Genomic DNA, 23,566 nt, shown 5'->3' with positions numbered 1-23,566 from the left:
TCCTTCATCCTTTATATACAGGGGCATGGGGGGCACCTCTAGACACACAAGTTGATCATTGATCCCTTAGCCGTGTGCGGTGCCCCCCTCCATCATAATCCACCTCGATCATATCGTAGCAGTGCTTAGGCGAAGCCCTGCGTCGGTAGCAACATCATCACCGTCAACACGCCGTCGTGCTGACGGAACTCTCCCGTGAAGCTCTGCTGGATTGGAGTTCGTGGGACGTCATCAAGCTGAACGTGTGCTGAACTTGGAGGTGCCGTGCGTTCGGTACTTGGATCGGATGGATCGTGAAGACATTCGACTACATCAACCGCGTTCTCATAACGCTTCCGCTTACGGTCTACGAGGGTATGTGGACGATACTCTTCCCTCTCGTTGCTATACATCACCATGATTTTGCGTGTGCGTAGGAATTTTTTTGAAATTACTACGTTCCCCAACAAAACTGGACCTGACAACATACGTCATTTCCCGTTTGAATGCCCAAGATCAGTAGAGGTTTGGAGACAACTGTGACTATATGAGATATAAAGAAGAAGTGCAAAAAATACAAGTCTGGAGAGGAAATGGTGTATGATTTGCTGCATATGGAAGATGCATGATTCCACATTCTGGGATTTCCCCGTACGGATCGCCCTAGCTATATGTGGACTGGCGGCAAATTTCAGAATTGCATGTTCACCAAAGGCCAAAGTTTGTTTCGAAGTTTGGGAAAAGCTGCCAATGGGATACATGAAATTGAATGTTGATGCGGGTTTGACCAAGATCTACTTGAAGGATCTGGGGGGGGGGGGCAATCATTTGTGACCAGAGTGGACATTTCATAGCGGCGGCGAATGAAAAAAATAGACATTTGCTTTGACTCTTTCACAACAGAAGCTTTGGCTGTCAGGTTTGGGCTGAACCTTGCAATAATTGATAGATGTAGCAATATCTTGGTGAGCTCGGACAGCTTGGAGGTAGTTGAAGCTCTAAACGACGGCAATTCTTCTTCGGTTGCATCTGCTATTATTGATGATTGCTTCTTTATGTCTTTTGATTTCAATCAAGTTTCTTATGTTCATTGTAATAGAGACAGTAATAAAGTAGCTCATAAACTTGTTGGGCTAGTTATGTTTTCCCCTCCAAGCCGTTGAATGGATTCAGCACCACCGGAGGTGCTCCCTTTAATTGTAAACAATGCGACAGTTTTGATAGTTGAATAAAAGAGGAGAAGTTTTGTAAAAAAAAAATCTAGGATAACGATCCCACTGTGCTGGAGCCGGTTGTGTATGCATCGGTGAGTGGCTAGATTTCGTGTTTTGACCCTTTTTTGAAACTTGATCGAGATATATGACCCTGTGTTGCAAAAATTTCGGGATCTGACCCTTTTCTTACTGTCAGGGTCCATAGCGATAGTGTATAATAGCCTACCACCAAGGTCCCTGACGGTAGGGTTCCACGCCCTACCGTAAATTTTTCCTAAGTATGGAACACAGTGCATGCTCGCATCTATCGCCGGGCATCTTGGTGGTAGGGTTATACAGACTACCACCAGTCTGTTTGGCGGTAGGGTTGTTTCCTACCGTCAAGGTCCTTGACAGTAGGCTGTTACACTCTGCCGTCATGGATCCTGGCGGTAACAAAATGGTCAGATTCTGAAATTTTTACAAACTGAGGACAGATCTTGATTAACTTTCAAAAAAAGGTAAAAACACGAAATTTTGACTCGGTAAGCGTTTCATTTCTTTTCGGGTGGCCCCACCTGTCGGACCCTTGAGAGAGATTCTGCCGACGACCGGCTCCTTTTTCAGATCGTGGAAAAAGGCCATGCGTGCGTGCGTGCGCACGTCAAAGAAAGGAAGAAAATCCTGGACGTCCATCGTTTTCGCCGGGCGGCCGCCGAAGAGGACGGCACGGATAATCTGAGCCAAAGCAGTCGCTGCCGCTCCAGGTTGCTAATTAATCAAACACATAAAACCACCGAAAAGAAGGTAAACAAACTTTTCTTTTCTGAGGAAAAAGAAGGTAAACAAACGAGTCGTGGATTCTTCTTCGCTTTCCCATGCACGCACGTATCGTTCGTCGCTCGCTCGCCACCGTCCAACCGCATAAACAAAAGCGTCATGGTCATGGGCCGGGCGGCGGGCGGGCCCAGAGCGCGTGAGGAGCCGTTGAGCGACGCTCCCTCCCTCCCGTCCATTCCGTCGACGGGCCACGCGGGGCAAGATGGTAAATGCGCGGCTGTCTCTGTGGTGTGGTGAATGCGAGCTGAGCCATGGATGGATTTGGGCGACGCGTCCGTTTGACCATAGATTTTGGACGGTCCACCTCGTGCCCGGCTGTGTCCTTGGCGTCGCGCACGCCGCTAGGCAACACGTGAATCCGGCACTCCCCATGTCATGTGGGCCCGTTACACCCTTGCCTCACCTTCATCATCATGCTTTCGCTTCGACGGCCTCACGCACCAAACACCTGGAACCGTGCCACCAAAGCAGATCCATCATTTTTTTGCATGCTCTTAAAAAGAAAATGAAAAGGATACGTGTCATTTGTACATTTCGTAAGCCCTCCTTTTCCATTTATAAAGGGCCTAGGATAATACTATATATATGTGTTTTTTTAGGGAAAAAGTTGCCATTTTATTCAATGTTTAACGCCCCTTCAGATGATCCCCGAGCTAACACGCTCAGGAGACACATGAAGCCAAGTTTTACATAAAGATTTCAAGCAACCCTCCCTAGCTAGGACGTGTGCGACATTATTTCCAGAGCGTCGCACCCAAGCAACCCCAAAGTTTGTAAATGATCCAAGTAACACTTTTATCTCCTCCACCAGTTGCCCGTTGGCCGAGAAGTCCTTCTCTTCATTCATGACCTTTCTCGCCATCACTTGTGAATCTGTCTCGAGATTGATCCTCTGAACATTTAGTTCATTCGCCAACGACAGGACCCTCCGGCATGCCATCAGTTCTGCCACCTCTGCATCGTGGGTACAAGGGGAAAAATGGCAACATCCCGCCAAGAATATTATATTAAGTATCATACTCTTCTGCCAAAAGAAGTACGATACTTATAAAGAACAATAAAAACTACATCAACATTCTTTTTTTAACACACTACAGACGCAAGCGCTCATATATACGCACATACATTCATTCCTATAAACGCACACATGCATATCATATCCCTATGAGTACATTCGAGAGACTGAACCGGCATATCATTTTAAGATTTACGAAGTCACCGTAGGCGCCTCATCGGCGACGGGAACTTCTCCTCCCACTGAAAGCGAGTCGTTGGAAATCCTGAAATAATGCGAGCAGCAGGACTTGAACCCTGGTGGGCTAAGGATACCACTGTCCCTTTAACCATCCAACCACGGGTTGGTTCGCAACTACATCAACATTCTAGAGGTGCTCAAACCTTCTTCCTCTGCATCCATAGGCGGTGCACCATGAGCATAGCTTGATGCTGACTCTAGGCCTCCACCTCGAATAGAGGTTTTTATAATTCAGGAGTTTCTACAAGCAGTGCCCGAAGAGTTGTGGACCAGGAGACGTCGATGGTTGTGATGTGCGAAGCAAATTGTCGTCCCAGAAAAAGAAAATGTTGAAAAAGGCATGTAAAACTCCGAAGACCACGAAGCCCGACCGAATCTAGACAAATCCACCAGAAACCTAAACCGGCCAGGCCTGAAAGACCTGCCAAAGACACAGCTGCACACGCCCTCCCCGAACGACAACCTCGAAGACCACGAAGCCCGACCGAATCTAGACAAATCCACCAGAAACCTAAACCGGCCAGACCTGAAAAACCTGCCAAGGACACGACTGCACACACCCTCCCCAGACGACCGAATCTAGACAAATCCACATAAACCTAAACTGGGCAGACCTGCCAAAGACATGACTGAACACGCCCTCACCCGATGACAACCTCAAAGACCACGAAGCCCGACCGAATCTAGACAAATCCACATAAACCTAAACCGGGCAGACCTGCCAAACACACGACTGCACACACCCTCCCCAGACGACAACCCTGAATACCACGAAGCCCGACCGAATCTAGACAAATCCACAAAAACCTAAACCGGCCAGACCTGAAAGACCTGCCAAAGACACAACTACACACGCCCTCCCCGAACGACAACCTCGAAGACCACGAAGCCCGACTGAATCTAGACAAACCACGTAAACCTAAACCGGGCAGACCTGCCAAAGACATGACTGAACACGCCCTCACCCAATGACAACCTCAAAGACCACGAAGCCCGACCGAATCTAGACAAATCCACATAAACCTAAACCGGGCAGACCTGCCAAACACACGACTGCACACACCCTCCCCAGACGACAACCCTGAATACCACGAAGCCCGACCGAATCTAGACAAATCCACAGAAACCTAAACCGGCAGACCTGAAAGACCTGCCAAAGACACGGCTGCACACGCCCTCCCCAGACGACAACCCCGAATACCACGGAGCCCGACCGAATCTAGACAAATCCACATAAACCTGAACCGGGCAGACCTACCAAAGACACGACTGAACACGCCCTCACCCGATGAAAACCTCAAAGACCACGAAGCCCGACCGAATCTAGACAAATCCATATAAACCTAAACCGAGCAGACCTGCCAAAGACACGACTGCACACACCCTCCCCAGACGACAACCCTGAATACCACGAAGCTCGACTGAATCTAGACAGATCCACAGAAACCTAAACAGGCCAGACCTGAAAGACCGCCAAAGACACGACTGCACACGCCCTCCCTCGACAACAACCCCGATGACCACGAAGCCCGACCGAATCTAGAAAAATCCACGGAAACCTAAACCGGCAAGATCTGAAAGACCCGCGAAAGACACAACTGCACATGCCCTCCCTCGACGACAACCCCGAAGACCACGAAGCCCGACCGAATGTAGACAAATCCACGGGAACCTAAACCGGCAAGATCTGAAAGACTTGCAGACCATGAAGCCCAGCCGAATCTAGACAAATCCACAGAAACCTAAATCGACCAGACCTGAAAGACCCGCCAAAGACACAGCTGCACACGCCCTCCCTCGACGACAAACCCGAAGACGACGAAGCCCGACCGAATCTGGACAAATCCACAGAAAGCTAAACCGGCCAGACTTGAAAAACCTGCAAAAGACACGACTGCACACCCCCTCCCCCAGACGACAACCCTGAATACCACGAAGCCCGACTGAATCTAGACAAACCACGTAAACCTAAACCGGGCAGACCTGCCAAAGACATGACTGAACACGCCCTCACCCGATGACAACCTCAAAGACCACGAAGCCCGACTGAATCTAGACAAATCCACATAAATCTAAACCGGGCAGGCCTGCCAAAGACATGACTGCAGCCACCCTCCCCAGACGACAACCCCGAATACCACGAAGCCCAACCGAATCTAGACAAATCCACAGAAACCTAAACCGGCCAGACCTGAAAGACCTGCCAAAGACACGGCTGCACACGCCCTCCCTCGACAACAACTCCGATGACCACGAAGCCAGCCCGAATCCAGACAAATCAACAGAAAGCTAAACCGGCAAGATCTGAAAGACCCGTGAAAGACACGGCTGCACACGCCCTCCCTCGACGACAACCCCGAAGACCACGAAGCCCGGCCGAATCTAGACAAATCCACGGGAACCTAAACCGGCAAGATCTGAAAGACTTGCAGACCATGAAGCCCGACCGAATCTAGACAAATCCACAAAAACCTAAATAGACCAGACCTGAAAGACCTGCCAAAGACACGGCCGCACACGCCCTCCCTCGACGACAAACCCGAAGACCACGAAGCCCGACTGAATCTGGACAAATCCACAGAAAGCTAAACCGGCCAGATCTAAAAAACCTGCCAAAGACACGGCTGCACACACCCTCCCTCGACGACAACCTCGGAGACCACGAAGCCCGACCGAATCTAGACAAATCCACATAAACCTAAACCGGCCGGACTTGCCAAAGACACGGCAGCACATGCCCTCTCACGACGACAACCTCGAAGACCATGAAGCCCGACCGAATCTAGACAAATCCACATAAACCTAAACCGGCCGGACTTGCCAAAGACACGGCAGCACATGCCCTCTCACGATGACAACCTCAAAGACCATGAAGCCCGACCGAATCTAGACAAATCCACCAGAAACCTAAACCGGCAAGACTTGCCAAAGACACGGCTGCACACGCCCTCCCCCGACGACAAGCACACCAACGAAACAAGGAAAGAGCGGCAAGAACATTATTTGTGCAATGAGACAAGAACACCGCCTTGCCGTCCCCTACCAAACTCAAAGACTTCCTAAAGAAAACATGAAGAAAAGAAATTCACCCATACTGTTGCATGACAAGTTTAGGTCTGATGTCGAGCTCGCCCTCGTCCAGGACCGCGCGCCGACTCCCTCTTCTGCGATGACCTAGCCAAGTCGGACCGCCATTGAAGACCGCAGTGCTGGATCACCAACACCGCCCGTCGAGCACCGCTTGGCGAACACCGCCACACAAGCACACCTCCTTCGACATCCCATAGCAGACCTCCCCGCCACCGTGTCCACATGAGCTTTGCCCCCAACAACATGCCCGGCAACGGCGAGAGGGGGAGCAGACGGGGACGGCGACTAGGGTTTCGACCTCCCACCTGATCCTCTCTCACCTATCCCTTTTTCTAAAAAGTCGGGTTAGTTGCATAATCCGGTCAATTCCACACCTGGCCGCACCCTCATCAAAACAAGAAGCATCAACAAACAATTTTGGCATCATCATGAAGCTACGAGTACACGCTACACTAATCATCATCGCAAACAACCTCAGCCCCACGCCCCCCCCCCCCCCCCCCCCCCCCCCCCCCCCCAAAGCCATCACGGGGTGCACGTAGCAAAGCGGAAAACGGCGGATTTCCTCCCCTCTCCCCTCCATTCTTTTTACAGCTGTTTCCTTCCGCTTCTGCGCTCTCACTCGAGTGACCCAAACTTTAATGCCGCTTGCTCCCCCTCCCTCCCTCCCAATCCGTCCCACATTGATGCGCCTCCCCCTCCACGCCGACGCGGCGCAGCTGAGCTAGTCGCCGGCCGGAGGCGCCGCAGCAGCTCGAGCCGGCGGCAGTAAGGCAGCGAGTGAGTGAGGCGACGCGGATAGCGACAGCGGGGGTGGTTGGTTGGTGCTGCTGCTCAAAGAACCCTAGAGGAAGCTTGAGGCGGCCGCCAGGGGTTTCTCGCTCCGTAGGTGATCTCCCCGTCTCCTCCTCATCGCTCTCTCCCCTCTTCCCCGTCTGGTCCGTTCGCATTGGGTGCGGGGCCTCTGCTCGGAAGCTGCGCCGCCGTAGGCGTCCATGGCGCGCTGGTGGGTTCTTGGTTACTGGATCCTAGTGGTACCTTTGATCCAATGCGTCCGGAAGGGCTTATGAGATTGATTTGGCTCGATTCGATTGGATTCTTTCCCCGGGTAGCGAGGAAGAAAGCGCCGAATCTTTTCTTTTGCAACGGAGGCCCAAGGGGAAAGCTTTGATTTGACGGGGATATGCGCGATTCGCTTCGTTCTTGCCGGTTCTTGCCCCATTCGCTCCCACTCCCCAGGTTCTTGATCTGGCTGTGGCCTTGAGCTTCCAGGAGTTCACAGTTAGTTGTAAATGTTGGCGCTGTGTCTGCTAGTAGTGTTCATCTTGGGAAGGGGCAGGTAGTCGTCGAGGAACAGACGATTCCTCATCAATGCTTTGCTTGCTCCTCTAATTAATTCGCCTCACATGGAAATTGCGCCTCATGTTCTTCCTTCCCATTTCTCCCTCCCCTTTTGATATTTGTGGTGAATAATGACTGCCATAAACTTCAGTGGACACACCTGCTTTCTGTTCTTATTAGTGCTGTATTTATGTTGTCCTCATTCAGATAAGTAGTATGCTTCCAACGTAATGCACCTTTTCATCCCAACTCCAATGAAGTTTATGGCACCTTCTGGTATTAATCCCAGCTCGTTTTCCTTGCTCTATTCAATGAAGTATGTTGCCATGTTCTGATATTAATCTTAAGTTGTCTTTCTTGCTTTGTTCAATCAAGTGTATTGCCATGTAATGTTCTCGTATTAATCTCCTTTTGTCTTTCTTACTGTGTTCAATGAAGTGTATGTCATGTTCTGATATTAATCTCAGCTTGTCTTTCTTGCTGTGTTCAATGAAGTGTATTGCCATGTTCTGATATTAATCTCCTTTTGTCTTTCTTACTGTGTTCAATGAAGTGTATGCGATGTTCTCATATTAATCTCAGCTTGTCTTGCTTGCTGTGTTCAATGAAGTGTATGCCATGTTCTCATATTAATCCCAGCTTATCTTCTCTGTTCTGTTTAATGAAGTGTATGCAATTTTGTCATATTAGCCTCAGTTTGCTTGCTGTGTTCAATGAATTGCCACCTTGGTTAATGGTATTATATTTCTTCCGGTTGAGTGGATGCTAGGCTAACACTGCATTACTGATCCTGGTGTGCAGGCTGCTCCAAAACAGAGATGGTAACAGCCGAAAGCCTACGTGCAGAGCTGTCATCCAAGACGCCACCGTTTGGCCTGAGGCTGTGGATAGTGATTGGCATCAGCATCTGGGTGGTAATCTTCTGTATACTGGGTTTCATGTGCTTCTGGTCCATTTACCGGAGGAAGCCGAAGAAGTCTGCTGATAAGATCCCAGTATCTCAAATCCCCGATGTATCTAAGGAGATTGCAGTGGATGAAGTGCGCCAACATCCTGTTGTTGAGAACTACCAAGTGCAAGAAAGCCACACGTTGACGGTGCAGGAGAAGCCTCATGACAAAGATTCCGGGAAAATGCTGGGACACTTGGTCAGGACAAAGTCGAGTGATGCTGATAATTTGAGCCAGTGCAGCTCGGCCTACCAATGCGATAGGGCTGGTAGTGCTTACTCTGGCGATGAAGGCAGCTCAGGCAACGCTAGGAGGCAATATTCTCAGTATGCGACCGTCTCCGCATCTCCTCTTGTTGGTCTCCCGGAATTTTCGCACTTGGGTTGGGGCCATTGGTTCACTCTGAGGGATTTGGAGCATTCGACGAATCGTTTTTCTAAGGAGAACATCATTGGAGAGGGTGGATATGGGGTGGTTTACCGTGGTCGACTCATAAATGGGACTGATGTAGCAATAAAAAAGCTACTGAATAACATGTAAGGAACTCTGGATTAGATTTGGTCCTTGAGGGTCACATTTTCTTTACAAAAACTTGTTCTGTGTGATGTCACCATACTGATTGTGTTTTCATATGGCACTGCAGGGGGCAGGCAGAAAAGGAGTTCAGGGTTGAAGTTGAGGCTATTGGCCATGTCAGGCATAAAAATTTGGTCCGTCTGTTGGGATATTGTGTTGAAGGAATCCACAGGTTAGCTATTTTCGTTCACCTGCAACAATGGATGGCTAGTTTCATTTGTGCAGTAATATTTGTTTACATCAAATGGCTACTGATTTATGTTCACTTGCACACTAGAGTCGATCAGTCATTAATTCTTCACCACAAAATATGAAGTATATATCATTTCAAACATTTTTTTTCTTCGTGGAACTGTCAAACATTTGTAGCTTGATTCAATTTCTTGTTCGTCAGCGCTACAATACTCTCTGCTGTCCTGCTTACAAACACCATAATGGAACAGTCACAGCTGCCCCTCTTAACAGAGTTAGTGTGAGGGCATGTTGTAAAACCTTTTCCAGTCAACATCGTTGAACTTGGGGGAATATTGTGCTCTAAAAAAAAAAAAACTGATAAGAAGAGTCCTGTCATAACTTTACAAGTGTTTAAATGGCCCAAGCATATCAAAACTATTAAAGATCAATGGTGGCATGCTTGGAAGACTGTAGATAGATAGAGATGAATTGGTAACATGAACGGCTTATTGGCCGAGACGGTTGCTCTCTGTAATAGGCCTGGACACGTGTCATCAGAATCAAGCATTTCCTCCACAGTACTAGGTTGGCAAACTGTGGCACCAAATGGATCTTTAATTACAATTCAGTCTGCTACTATTCGCCTAAGTTGTCACGGCTAGCTTGGTAGAACCAGTGCTGGTTAAATCGCCATCATTATAGGAAATTTCTTGCAGAAACAGAGGTGCTTTTAGATAATCTAATTATCAATCCTCTAATGGTCAGTGATGTCTTCTTCAAGCATGTGAAATTTAATCAGCTAATACAATGTACACATGTGTTAATTTTTTAATATTCCAGTAGTTATTTGAGAACATATTAGGCAGCGTGCTTAGCTAAGTTGGTGGAAAGGTGCGGGTGTACATCCCCGCCACCCAGGTTTTGGTTCTCTACAACTTGGATATGGTTCGCTATTTTTTTCGTTTATTTAATATGTACTTCGTATTAGACTATCTGGCTACAGAAACAGGAAAATCATCTTTTTTCTGACATCTTACAATTTACAGTCTCCCTTTGACAAACATCCGACATATTTATGGTAGGGATCTGAGAATTGTTTCATGTCGGTATCATTGACAGCAATATATTTTTGTTTTCCACTTCATGATAAATTGAACATACCAGTGTCATGCTCTGTTCTAGTTTCCTATTTCAGTACATATATGATATAATATAAGATATTCTGTAGTACATCAGCAGTTTGCGGTTTCTATGAGAACAGTGTTTGTTATGTTTCCTCCATGAAGATTCAGCTCTGTGTGTTTAAATTTTCATGGTGAATGTACGTTGTGGAAATCTACCTGCTTTGTGTGCAGCATATTGTCTGTGACTTATTTCATCTTCCATCCCTTTGTTAAACTTACTTTTGCTCCAGGATGCTTGTGTATGAGTATGTGAACAACGGAAACTTAGAGCAGTGGATTCACGGCGCCATGCGGCAGCATGGTGTTCTTACCTGGGAAGCTCGAATGAAAATCATTCTTGGAATTGCTAAAGCGTAAGAATCAAGTCATTCATCTCTTTGCACATTTCATTATGCACACTTTTAGTTGGGCAAGACATTATATCAAACTAAATGATATGCAGGCTTGCTTATCTACATGAAGCCATAGAGCCAAAGGTTGTGCACCGTGATATCAAATCAAGCAATATCCTAATTGATGAGGATTTCAATGGGAAGCTTTCTGATTTTGGATTGGCCAAGATGTTGGGTGCTGGGAAGAGCCATATCACAACTCGAGTTATGGGAACTTTCGGGTATGCCACTGTTGTTTTTGTAATTTATAATTACCTGGCTGTAGTCATGGAAATGTTTGATATTCACATACAGCAGGAGATTTTAAATGTTAGAAGATTTTGTTCTTCGTCAATAAAAGCAGTTAGCTTTGTAGGAGCACTGAACTTTTATGCTGCCGTCGTTTCAGGTATGTTGCTCCTGAATATGCCAACACAGGTCTGTTAAACGAGAAGAGCGATGTCTACAGTTTCGGCGTGCTGCTACTGGAAGCAGTGACTGGGAGGGATCCTGTCGACTATGGTCGGCCGGCCAATGAGGTGAGCATATATTCTACTATCTCAAGTGTATCATGCTTGCTCAGTAGTAGCCCATACTATTCGAGTGCCCATTTTGTTTCAACAGCAAAATAAACATCATTTAAACCTAGTCCCATTTCTGTTACTTGGCAACTAAATTTTTTCTGTTGTGTTACCTGTTGGCCGCTGGGAATGTATGTGTTGATCAAACTATGACATGAATGCCGTGCAGGTGCATCTGGTGGAGTGGCTCAAAATGATGGTCGGCACAAAGAGAGCCGACGAGGTGGTGGACTGCGACATGGAGGTAAAGCCGACCATCCGTGCTCTCAAGCGCGCCCTCCTAGTGGCGCTGAGGTGCGTCGACCCGGATTCCGAGAAGAGACCCACTATGGGCCATGTAGTCCGGATGCTTGAGGCAGAGGATGTCCCATCACGGGAGGTTACACCACCTTACCCACTGCTCCTCTCTCAATGCCATTTTCTACCATTTCCCGACCATATACCTGAATGTTTTGTTCTGATCTTATAATGAAGGATCGGAGGAGCCGGAGGGGCGGCCATGCCGGTGGCAACGCAGACGCCGAGTCCAAGGCGAGCTCGAGCGAGTTCGAGGTGAGCGGCGACTCGGGGCCCTCGGCGAGGTTCCAGCCATGAAGATCGGCGTCGACGAACGAGGGCGTCCCCGAGAACTCGGCTCCGGCCGAGGGTAGTAGAGATAGCATGAGCATTTCCTGTAGGACATTGCATTGCGCTTCATTTTGCATTGTAGGCGGTAGAGAAAGAGCAGTGCTGATTGATCATGCGTGATCATCATCCCCTGAGACTGAGACCTTTGTTCTAGCTTCCTTTCGGCACCCTGTACAGATTGTTTCCTCGTTTCTTTTCTGTTTTCTTTGTCTAGGGTATCTCTTTGAACAATAAATAAACCTATTAAGATTTTTAGGGTATTAAGATTGTATTATTGAACATCCTTTTTCGCTTCATTTTTCCACTATGCTTCATATATTCGCAAGTGGATTTTTTGCTCTCAGGCTTCATGGAGCCTGAAATTTCCAAAAACTCAAAATAATAATAACTGTTTTAAGTTTTTAAAAATCTGAAAATAAATATTGTTTCTGTTTCTAAATGCAAGAAGTACATCTTGTATCTAGGAACAAAGGGTGTATAAATACTTATAGATGCATGCTAGATGTGTGTAAAATTCATCATGAAATATGTTCTGATCTGATTTGTAAAAAAAAACATTCACTTTTATAGTGAATAATACATATGCTAGAAATACGTGATTTTTGTTATTTTTGCATAGCTCGTATATAAATGCCATGAAACCTTGCAGACAAGTAAAATATATCCATATGTATGTGTTTTTTTCAGAATTCTTTGAAACCTAAAGAAAATGTTTTTTTTTCGTATTGAGGTCTCCAAATTTGTAGAAAATAATACCAACTTCCACAATACCGGGTTTGTATTGTTAGATTCATCATCAAATATACTTCCCCACTTTTTTGCAACATTAAATATTGAGTAGTGTTTCCTATAGACTTGGCTGAAGATAATTTTTTGTTGTTGACATTTGTATAAAATAATACACTTTGAAAGAATTCTTCTTATCTCGAGCTCAAATGCTCCTGCCATGAACAGCAAAATAGAAAAAAAAAATTCTTTTTTTTCACAATCTTTAAGAAATGTTTGAAGTGCATGCAAACATCACGAAATCACATTGGAGCAAGCAAGTCGTGGCAAAAATAACAAAACCAGAGCTCCAAAATGCGTTTGAAAGTAACATCTTCAGAGTATCGATTTTGTTTTCTTTACTACGCCTTGCACCGATGTGATCTTGTGATGAATTTTTTGCATGCACTCCAAACATTCTTTAAAGTTTGCCACACAAAAATTCAGATTTTTCTATTTTTTTGGAACTTATTGTTCATAAACTTTCTAAATACTACTAGTACTTAGTATGGTGTTCATGCAATTTTTAATGACCTGAAGTGGAGTTATCCTAAAAAATGATCATGTGGAGTTATGCAAAAAAAGAAATTTTTAGGAAAAAAATAAATCTAAATTTTAGAAAGAAAAAGAATTTGTTATTTGTTTTGAGAGAAAGAAAAACACTTTGTTGAGGGGAGTAAAGCCTTGCAGTCACGCGCTGAGACGGCGGTACAGGCCCAATGAGGCTCACGCAAACGCACGGCCCATTTGCGAGCCCGGAAATATCTCATCCGTCCGGGCTCGCATAAACCCCGTACGGTTTCTCCCCCACCAGAATCCCCATTCTCCGCCCCTCGCCTCCGCCATGGCCGCCGCCGCCGCCGCCGCCGCCGCCATCCACCGGGCCGCCGGGCCGCTGCGCTCCGTCGCGTTCGCCTCCTCCAGGTCCCGCTCGCTCCTCCACCTCCTCACCCCCGCCCGCGCCATCTCCTCGTCCCACGCCTACCACCCCTCCGCCGCCGCCGCCGTCCCCAGCCAGGGCCACCACCACCCACCGCAGCAGCACTGGGGCCCGCCTCCCCCCGGATCCCCTCCTCCCCAGTGGTCACCGCAGGGCCACCCGCCTCCCCCGCCGCCCAACAACTACTACCAGCAGCCGCCTCCTCCCCCGCTGCGGAACGACTACCCGCCGCAGCGGCAGGGGCCTCCTCCGCCCCCGCCGAGGAACGACTACCCGCCGCGCCACGGCTATGGGCCGCCTCCTCCGGCCCCGCCCCCGTCCCAGCAGCAGCTGGATCCTATCCCGCCGTGGAGCAATCACTACCCGCAGCAGCAGCAGCAGCAGCAGCAGCGGCAGGGGCCTCCCCCTCCCCCGCCGCGCCACGGCTACGGGCCGCCGCCTCCCGCCCCGTCCCCGCAGCGGCAGCAGCAGCAGGGTCCTCCCCCGCCGAAGAGCAGTTACCTCCAGCAGCAGCATCAGCATCAGCAGGGGCCACCGCCAGCGCCCGAGCCCGCGGCGGGGCCGGAGAAGCTGATCGCGCTGTGCAGGGAGGGGCGGGCCAAGGAGGCGGTGGAGCTGCTCGAGAAGGGGGCGCGCGCCGACGCCGCGTCCTTCTACGAGCTCGCCGGCGCCTGCTCCACCCCGAAGCTTCTCGAGGAGCTCCGCAAGGTGCACGACTACCTGCTCCGGTCGCCCTTCCGGGCTGACCTCCAGGTCAACAACCGGTTCCTTGAGATGTACGGCCGGTGCGGCAACATGACGCACGCCCGCAGGACGTTCGACCACATGCCTGACCGGGACATGGCCTCCTGGCACCTCATGATCGAGGGCTACGCCGGCAACGGGCTCGGGGACGCCGCGCTGCAGCTCTTCGAGGAGATGAAGCGGTGCGGCATGGCGCCCACCGCCCGCACCTTCGTGCTCGTGCTCGACGCATGCGCCAACTCGGAGGCCATCGAGGAGGCCTTCCTCTACTTCGACGCCATGTCCCGGGACCACGGCATCGAGCCCGGCATGGAGCACTACGTCGGGATCATCGAGGTGCTGGGCAAGTCGGGGCACCTCAACGAGGCCGTGGAGTACATCGAGAAGCTGCCTTTCGAGCCCAATGCCATGATCTGGGAGTCGCTCCTGAACCTGGCGCGCATGAACGGCGACATTGACCTCGAGGACCGGGCGGAGGAGCTGCTGGTCTCGCTCGACCCCTCCAAGGCCAACCCCAAGAAGCTCCCGACCCCTCCCCCGAAGCGGCGGCTCGGGATCAACATGCTCGACGGGAGGAACAAGCTGGGGGAGTACAGGCTGCCGCCCAAGATCGAGAAGAAGGTGGTGAACGAGCAGCGCTACGTCCCCGACACGAGGTACGTGCTCCACGACATTGACCAGGAGGCCAAGGAGCAGGCGCTGCTGTACCACAGCGAGCGGCTGGCCATCGCCTACGGCCTGATCAGCACCCCGGCCAGGACCCCGCTGCGCATCATCAAGAACCTCAGGATCTGCGGGGACTGCCACAACGCCATCAAGATCATGTCGAGGATCGTGGGGCGGGAGCTCATCGTGAGGGACAACAAGCGGTTCCACCATTTCAAGGAGGGCAAGTGCTCGTGCGGCGACTACTGGTGATCGATCGAACATGGTTCCTGAACCCTATTATATATGTGTCGACAGGCATACATGCTCTTAGCGCATAAGCTGTATCAAGATATCTGTTGGTACTTGGTACTGGTAGCAATAGAGACTCTCCCCTCCCCTCCTCATAGCTATTTCTTCAGTTATGTTTCGAATGCGTAATGTCGTCGTAGCCACTATCTGTTCAAAAAACTAGCGCTTCTTGATGCACAAATTAATACCTTATTGGTATGAATCGACTGATGGTCGTGTGTTTGATATGGGGATCGTGTGTTGTTGGTCGGCGATCGGACTACATGATTTTGGATCAACAAGTAAACCAACACTAGTCTTGTATGTATGTCCATGTTGCTATATATATTTCAGATCAATATGTGCTATGGAATAGATGATTTTTGTTGCACCCACCCACTCCTAATGCCCTTTGCTGACAAAGTGAGAAGAGGCAGCTGAAGAAAAGCTCTTGGAGCAAGTTTGCTGCAGCATGTTCAAATGAGGTTTTGCATTTGGGCTCTGTAATTGGTGGCCAAATTATTTGTTCTTTCTTGCTTTAGTGCAAGTTTACTGCACAATGAGAAGTTGGAGGTGATAAAAGTTAAATGATTTCCATCATGGAATTACTTTGCAGGAGAGTTTGAGAAACAATCTTCATGTGAAATGAAAGCAATATGTAGTATATAGACATATTTTAGAGTGTAGATTTCATTATGGACTACATATGGATGTATATAGACAATATTTTAGAGTGTAGATTTACTCATTTTGCTCCATATGTAATCCATATTGAAATCTCTAAAAAGGCTTAAAACTGTTGCTCATGATATGGGAGCAGGAGAATCTAGCCTCATGATCAAACCGTCCATAAGGCCCAGAAGGCCTCCATTATTTTTAGTGTTATAATTGACCACTGTTCACCATCTTCTTCCTATGGCATTCTATCTCACATACTTATGCAGAATGACTTTCTTAACGGCGAGTTGCTCAGAGGATTTACATGTTTTCGAAGAACCGACCGATCGACGAAGCACGAGCTCTCAAAGCATGGTTGTTGCTCCAGAATGCGCAATGTAGTCATGGCGTGGTTATTGCTCCAGAATAGCGTGCAACATGGAACAGCTTCAGAGACGCAAGTCAGGCTCGTCCAAACTCCTGTGCATTGCAGATGTTCCATGTTGCTGTATCGTACGTATTAGAGATAGCATCATACACAACACTCGTTACCTTTATATATACACACATATCAGCCTACAGCTACGCGAGAATACGCGAGCAGCCCCTAACGGGAGCACATAACAGCAGTTAACACAATACAATCAGATAAGAAGACAACACAACATGCCCACAGTTTACATAACATGGTGCCATGAGACACAAATGCAGGTGAGAATGGCTGATGATGTCCAGATGACACGCACCACAAGATCAGTCGGCGTGGACGAGCAATGGTACTGCCCCATTTTCGGATTCGGATTCGGATTCATTTGGGCAAAGCAAAACCTAGGAGAGATAAACAGAAACATGTCTCAAACGGAATGAACAGGCCATAGTTTCCAAAGTAATGAATGAATAAATATCATCAGTTTTGAAACAGGTGAATCGGGTCGCACACTTGTTCGTAAGAAGAAGAAAAAAAGGGAAAGATTTGCTACAACTTAAAAATATATTGAGAATTACACCACCTCAGCTCAACGAGTATATGCCTCTGCAAGCCTATTTATGCGCCGGAGTTCAGAAGTTAGGATGGCCGGGCCATCTCAATCGGGCAATATAAGGAATTCACGCACACGGCTTCAGAAACGTAATAAAGTTGCTTTAGGGGGAAACAGCTACATTATACCGCTTTCATCGGCGTCCTGGGGCTCGAAGGGATGACGCCAAACCTGCCGACCAGGTACTTGAAACAAGGGACGGACAAGGTGTACAGCCCAGCCATCACAAACGGTGCAGCAACCATCCAGCCAAGAATCTGTATTCATTCAACAACGGCAACAGTCATGGTACTGTTTTCAGAGAACAAGACGACACAATGCTCATTTCTTATGGATGAGATAAACTTGATGGCCGAAGCAATTTTACTAACCGCGTGAAAAATGCTGAGTAGCACGTCCTTTGAGGCGTGGCCTGTGAGGACCATCTTGAATGCATCAGATGTCAAGGGGAAGTGCTCACCGCCCGTGACTATTTCTCCCAAACGTAAGAAAGGAATGATCAAGCTGAGGAAAACATAATCAGGAAACGACACTGCCAAATGCATTGAAACAAGATAGGGAGGATCCGGTGAAATGAAAGTTCATTGGTAGCTCTAAATAAATTAAAACATGATTGCTCATAGCTTAAAATTGCTGCACTAGCTACAACGGGAGTGAAAATGCAACAAATCAGTGACCGTTCGGAACAAACTTTCCAAATTTTTAAATAAATATTAACAGAGGAGGGTGCAAGTTGTATGCCGTGCAAAATTTCAAAGATCAAACCCTGCTAAAAAAGAAACAAGTCCCTGGAGATATAGAGCAGGGCCTCCCACTGTTTCCTTACAAAATAGCCCATTTTGGCATGATATTTACCCCCAATTATATATAATCATTTAGATTGAAACGTCTATCACAATGCAACTGTAAAGCCAAACTAAGGAAATACATTAGTCTACTGAAGATCTTTGTTCAGCATTAAACAAGTCATGAAAAGGATATCTGTTTTTACAAGACCATCATACCTGGCAACTAGTGACAGCATATGCATTAACACCAGCCACTTTTTTTCAAGTAGCATAATAGACAAAGCGGATTTGGGATATCAGCACTCTAATGCATGTTACTTATAATAAAAGTAAGTCCTATGAACAAGGAACCTGAGACTTATGAGCAGAAGAATTTGCCCTGTTATGACTTGTGAGCACAGCTTGAGCTATGTGGAGTCTTGTACACCATCACTTTTATATATAAGGTAATTGAATGCGATTTGTTTTCAAAAAGGGTAAATGATAGCACAGAGAACAAAAAATTGGCCTTAAGTGGATGAAAATGACAGAACAAAGTTTGAGTGGTATTTAAGTGAAACAGCATAGTTTAGTGGTACAGAGCTTAAGTCTGTATCTTTTGGCAGGGCAGTGGACAAACAACTATTCCTATACATAAAGCTTGGTATGGAATCAACAAATGAAGATCGACTCGGAACTGACAACTATTTCTAGATATAAAGTTTGACATAGAAGCAGCAACTATTCTTATAAAAGAATCCAGAAAATGGAATTTGATTTATTGTGTTTAATACTGAGTGCGTGTGTTACCTTAGCTCAAGAGGAGTAGCAGCTAAATTGAGAACCATGACAGTAACGGCATTGCAACGAGCTCCCAACATGGCCACAGCAAGTCCACCGATAATAACAGTGGTCCCTGCAATCATGAAGGGTCAGGTTACATCAAGTTGCTTTAAGAAAAACTAGTAAGGAAATATTAGCAATACCATTAAAACACCTACAATAACTGCACGGCGCACGGCACACCAGCGCCATCAGACTAACGCTGAACCTCAACAACTTGGAAGAGGGTCTTCCTAAGCCACTAGATGTAATTTGTCAGGTGTTTTCTGTGTGACATTTCAGCTCTGTAAAATCTTAAACCCAACTATGTTGACGGCAACAAGGTAGGGAGACAGGACGCGCACAATTCAGTTATGAGACCACAAGAGCCAAAACACCGAGTACATCTGAATGGAGAGCCATCGCTTGGAGTCCTGGAGATGTAAATGAACGGCTCATGGCAGCATGGTGGCGTGCAGCCGTGTGTTTCCCAGGAACTGAGCCGTGCTCTCCTCAACTATGGCCGCACACGCACACGCACACATCGGATCCTATTGTACTGTACTGTATTGCTGCGCCGACACGCCATGCGTATGGGGCAATCGAATCTGGACCCGGCTAACCGCAGATAAATTTTGGTCGACGAGAGGTAGGGGATTCAGCAGCAACCACGTACGTACCGCAGATGGGGAAGACCCCGATGGTGACGCCGAGCGCGGCGGAGAAGGCCAGCTGCTTCGGCTCCGCGCCCCTGCACCGGCCAACCACCAAAGCAGAAGCGATGAAACCGGCGATCAGATGAAAAAGAAACTAGAGCCGGGCGCCTGGGGCCTCACCTCTGGATGACCTGCAGCAGGGGGTCGACGACCCTGGCGTTGAGCCACGCGAGGACCACCGCCATTTCCTCCCCCCTCCGCGCGGATCGGGGCCCGGGTTGGTAGGTGGGCGAACCGGGGGAACGAGGAGGAGGAGGAGAGGACGGCCTGCGGGCCGGGACACGGCGTAGGAGCGGCGGGCGGTCAGGGCGGCGGCGGCGGCGGAGGGGAACGTGGTCGGCTCGCCGTCGTGGTGGGCGCGAGGGGGGTAGAAATGGAAATGGCCAGGCTTCGTGTGTGCGCCACCGGCCAGGGAAATCTCTCCCCCTTTTGATATTTTGGGCCCCCGGGGGCAGGACGGTCTTTTCCCGGTGGACTTTTGGCTCGCTAAGTAAAGATACTAAAATGTTATTGTTCCCAACACATTTGGAACGCGGCCACTTTATCCAAGTGGCAAGCTTAGATGTTCCGTATGATCGGCGACCTCCATCTTTTTTATTTTCTCTTCTTCTTCATCTCCTCTTCTTCTTGAATCGGGTATCATCGGGTGCATATCTAGAGAGCATTGGATACAACACAATGGAGTAGTCGAATCCATGAGGTTCAATCCCCTTCGGTGCGATGATTAGAGTTGTTCAAAAATCGCTTGTAGATGCAGGCATGGTATTATGATGGCGTGGGCAATTTATTGATTAGCCCGTGGTTGGTTGGCTTTGCGGGTGGTTTTGACGTTTCTGCTTCTTGATTGATTTTGACTTTCAACATTTTAGACTTATGCGCAGAGTTTGAATAGTGGAGATGGACAAAAAGGAGGAAACGAATGGTACTTTGATGCGGCGGGGAGATCATTTGGTGGTATTTCCTGAAGCCGAGATGTCCGATGGTTTTCTTCTTGAAATAAAGATACTTAGTTCTAAGACTATTTTCTTTCTCACTTTAGCTATATGTAAGTTGCCTGAAAATTACTTCTGGCTCAGTTGATTTTTGGCCGTTGATTCCAATTTAAGATTCGTGCACATATTTTTTCTGGGTTACTCTATATGGATCCATGCTCGGACACCATACAAAAAGGTAGGAAGGTCATGGCCGAGTTTCCCGTCGTAGTACCACATAAGTGGTTGGTGTTTTATTTTTGGCAACAATGGCAGGTCACCGTCTGGGGCATTAATTACCCCAATTTACCAGATTTGATTCGCTGTGAAGCCAGCATTGTACACAAAAATGATTTTTCCTATTGATGTACTACATCGTCCGTGAAAACGATGCTACCAAGCTCCTCATTTGCGAGAAGTTAAACCGGTAGAGGAGAGTTTTAGTCGTTTTACAGAGTGGTGTGGAAGGTTGCCGCATGATCCATCGTGATGGGCAAATTCCATACGAGAAGACGAAGTTCATTGAAAGTTTGATGCTCATATTTTAGATATGAGATTGCAAAAGTCAACACATCTATTTTCATTGGAAGAGAAGAGATAATCTGAAATTTGAATATGCCTTGCAAGCACACCACACATATTGTGATAGTATCTGAAAGTTTCAAATTTAGAGAAGGTTCGTACAGAGCGTGTTACTCAGCAATCATGTTAGAAATATATTGGGGAAAAACACATGAAATTGCTAGAGGAAGCGCCTTGATATTTCCGAGTGATAGGTGCATGTTTCCATTCATGGTGATAGACACTCGTTCCTGTAGTGAAAGGTACCTTTAGCACACAAGGGGAACCTTTATTTGTTCTTACTTTCGTCCTAACAAATATAGCTGGAAGTTGTTTTTTTTGTGGTGTGAAATAACTCTTTTATTACTTAGAATTAGGGATTACAATCTCGTAAGAAAATACTATCTAAGACCTCAATTGGGACCGAACCAAGCCAAACCAATGAACCATGATTCGACCCTGCCTCTACCAAAGTTTGCCGTAGCATGACCAGCACCATTATCTGTACGACGAATATGAGTAATAGAAGAGTCATGTTCCCCCGTGCTAAGTTTTACCTCTCTGATCAGACAAGAGTATTTAGATAAGTTGCTCCCGGTGCTCATCACCATGGATACTGCCTCCAAGCAGTCTGACCAAACATAGTACCTGATACCGGGGTGAAAAATAGAAGGTCAAAATGCGCTTTGATGAGTGCCTTGAAAAATAGAACGATACTGGCGCTAGTGGAAGTTCCAAAGTTCAGGAACTTCTGAGTTGAGACAACAGCTATGTATACTTCGAAATGCGCATGGGTTCAGCTGAAGCCTATGTATACAAGAGCCCTTGTTCAGGTGCTGCTTCTTACATTCAGGTAGGGACACATCCGACCATTTGCCATTTATAGATCTTCAGCCTTGAGAGTTAGGCCTTGTTTGGTTCGGCTGTGGATTTCTAAAAGCAGCTGTGAAAAATCTGTTGTGAAAAAACAGCTGTGGAAAATCTGATGTGAAAAAGATGATGTCATTTGGCAAACCAGATGATACAATTTTTTCAGATTTTGGCCCGCAGCGGAATCAGATTTTGGAAAGCACGTCCTGGGCTGCTTCCGCTTTTGGTTCAGATTTTGGCAGCGAATTTCTAGAATCGGATTCTGCTGAATTCGCCCTTTGATTCAGATTCTGATGCGCGGCAGCGGAATCCGTCAATAAAAGCTGGACCAAACAGGGCCTTAGTTACATTCAGGTAGAGACACATCTGAAAGCCTCCAGAATACTGCAAAGGTGAATATGAGAAGAGGCTGAGCAGGTTAACGGGCGAAACTCTGGGCTAGCCAATGGGTCTGCCGCTTTGTTTTCATTCCTGTGGATGCAAGTGAGTGTAGCAACCAGATTGTCGAACATCTCCCTGCGACAACAAATCAACGGTCCAAGTCTTCCAGTCCACTATATCATGTCGTTCTTCGGACAGTTTTGTTGTTGTCCACCCAGAAGTAACACTGTTTGACCTGCAAGATTTATAACGTGCACCCCTAAAAGTGTTGGAAATATAGTGCAATTAGAGCTTTATTGCAATGACGTTTACACTATATTTTCATAAGGAAATTGTCATGATGGTACTGTCATATGTAAATGGAATACAAAGTCTGAAACTTTGTTTCGGTTCAGTTCTGCTGTCAACATTCAGAAACAGAGTTTCAGGTCGGGAATGTGCAAACGGGTGAGTCAAAGGTCTGACCCTGGTGTCAATTGATTCCGTTTCTAGTTGAACTGAACTCTGATCTGTTTGATTGATACAAACTGAAGTTCATCTCATCAACGGCTTGCTGACCTGCACGGGTGCCGGGACAATCAAGGTTCTGGGAAGCGTCTCTGCACATTGCTCGCTGACCTGTATCGCCACTTCCGCCTCTTCAGCTTCGTCAGGCTTCCACTTCAACACCTGCGGTAACATTCAGTTAGCTATCCCATTGTCTTGTTGGCTTCCTGCCATGTTTAAGAATAGGCTGATTTTGTTACTAGCAACTAGCCTAGATGAGTTCTTCTGCTATCTTGTGATAATTGTAGTAGATTATAGATTGCTTCAGTTTGTCATCATAAGTTGGTTAATTCAATATGCAGTTAACTTGATCATGGTTAATTTACCGAATTGTTTAACAAAAAAGGAGATCCAGCATGCACAGTGTCCTGCACTATATACTCATCTTTGTATGCCCAGGCACATTGATGCATCAGCCCTATAAGAAGCATCAGGGAAACAGAGGTTGGTTGTGGCAATTGTCACATTAGCCTTGCGCTCTCTGACCAAATGTAAGATATGCAACAAATAACGGACAAATACCTAACAGTTTTCTGGAGCTAGCGAAGAGATTAAAATCTCTGTGAGATATTCATAGCCATGAAGCCCAGTAGCCTGTAGTTCACTAAACTTATAGTCCAAGATCCAATTTACATGCTATACTCTTCAGCAACATTGCTTGCTAGAACTACTGTCACATGTGCACTTGG

General features: G+C 47.3%; 2 protein-coding genes across 3 annotated transcripts; one reads left to right on the top strand and one right to left on the bottom strand.

Annotated features, from left to right (window-relative positions):
* Positions 1-6,929: 6,929 nt before the first annotated feature.
* LOC125532010 (probable receptor-like protein kinase At2g42960) lies at positions 6,930-15,794 on the top strand. 2 transcript variants are annotated; one of them, XM_048696194.1, is made up of 9 exons: positions 6,930-7,246; positions 8,500-9,184; positions 9,292-9,396; positions 10,813-10,935; positions 11,025-11,195; positions 11,363-11,492; positions 11,704-11,913; positions 12,009-12,086; positions 14,377-15,794. In XM_048696194.1, exons 2-9 carry the CDS (start codon positions 8,517-8,519, stop codon positions 15,526-15,528), a joined length of 2,637 nt encoding a protein of 878 aa, XP_048552151.1. In that variant the 5' UTR covers positions 6,930-7,246; positions 8,500-8,516; the 3' UTR covers positions 15,529-15,794. The 2 variants fall into 2 exon arrangements, with proteins under 2 accessions (XP_048552151.1, XP_048552148.1); XM_048696191.1 differs by lacking the exon at positions 14,377-15,794 and having other exon boundaries at positions 6,939-7,242; positions 12,009-12,457.
* Positions 15,795-16,671: 877 nt separating this feature from the next.
* LOC125532030 lies at positions 16,672-19,965 on the bottom strand. The gene is made up of 6 exons (XM_048696202.1): positions 19,669-19,965; positions 19,513-19,583; positions 18,821-18,926; positions 17,615-17,747; positions 17,372-17,500; positions 16,672-17,031 (listed from the first exon to the last, which is right to left on the bottom strand). The coding sequence occupies exons 1-6, from the start codon at positions 19,731-19,733 to the stop codon at positions 16,957-16,959; spliced, it is 579 nt and encodes a 192-aa protein (XP_048552159.1). The 5' UTR covers positions 19,734-19,965; the 3' UTR covers positions 16,672-16,956.
* Between the last annotated feature and the right edge of the window lie 3,601 nt (positions 19,966-23,566).

The sequence above is a fragment of the Triticum urartu genome, chromosome 1 (assembly GCF_003073215.2).
Source record: "Triticum urartu cultivar G1812 chromosome 1, Tu2.1, whole genome shotgun sequence".
NCBI classification, from domain to species: Eukaryota; Viridiplantae; Streptophyta; class Magnoliopsida; order Poales; family Poaceae; genus Triticum; species Triticum urartu.
This window is presented reverse-complemented; position numbering and strand designations above follow the sequence as displayed.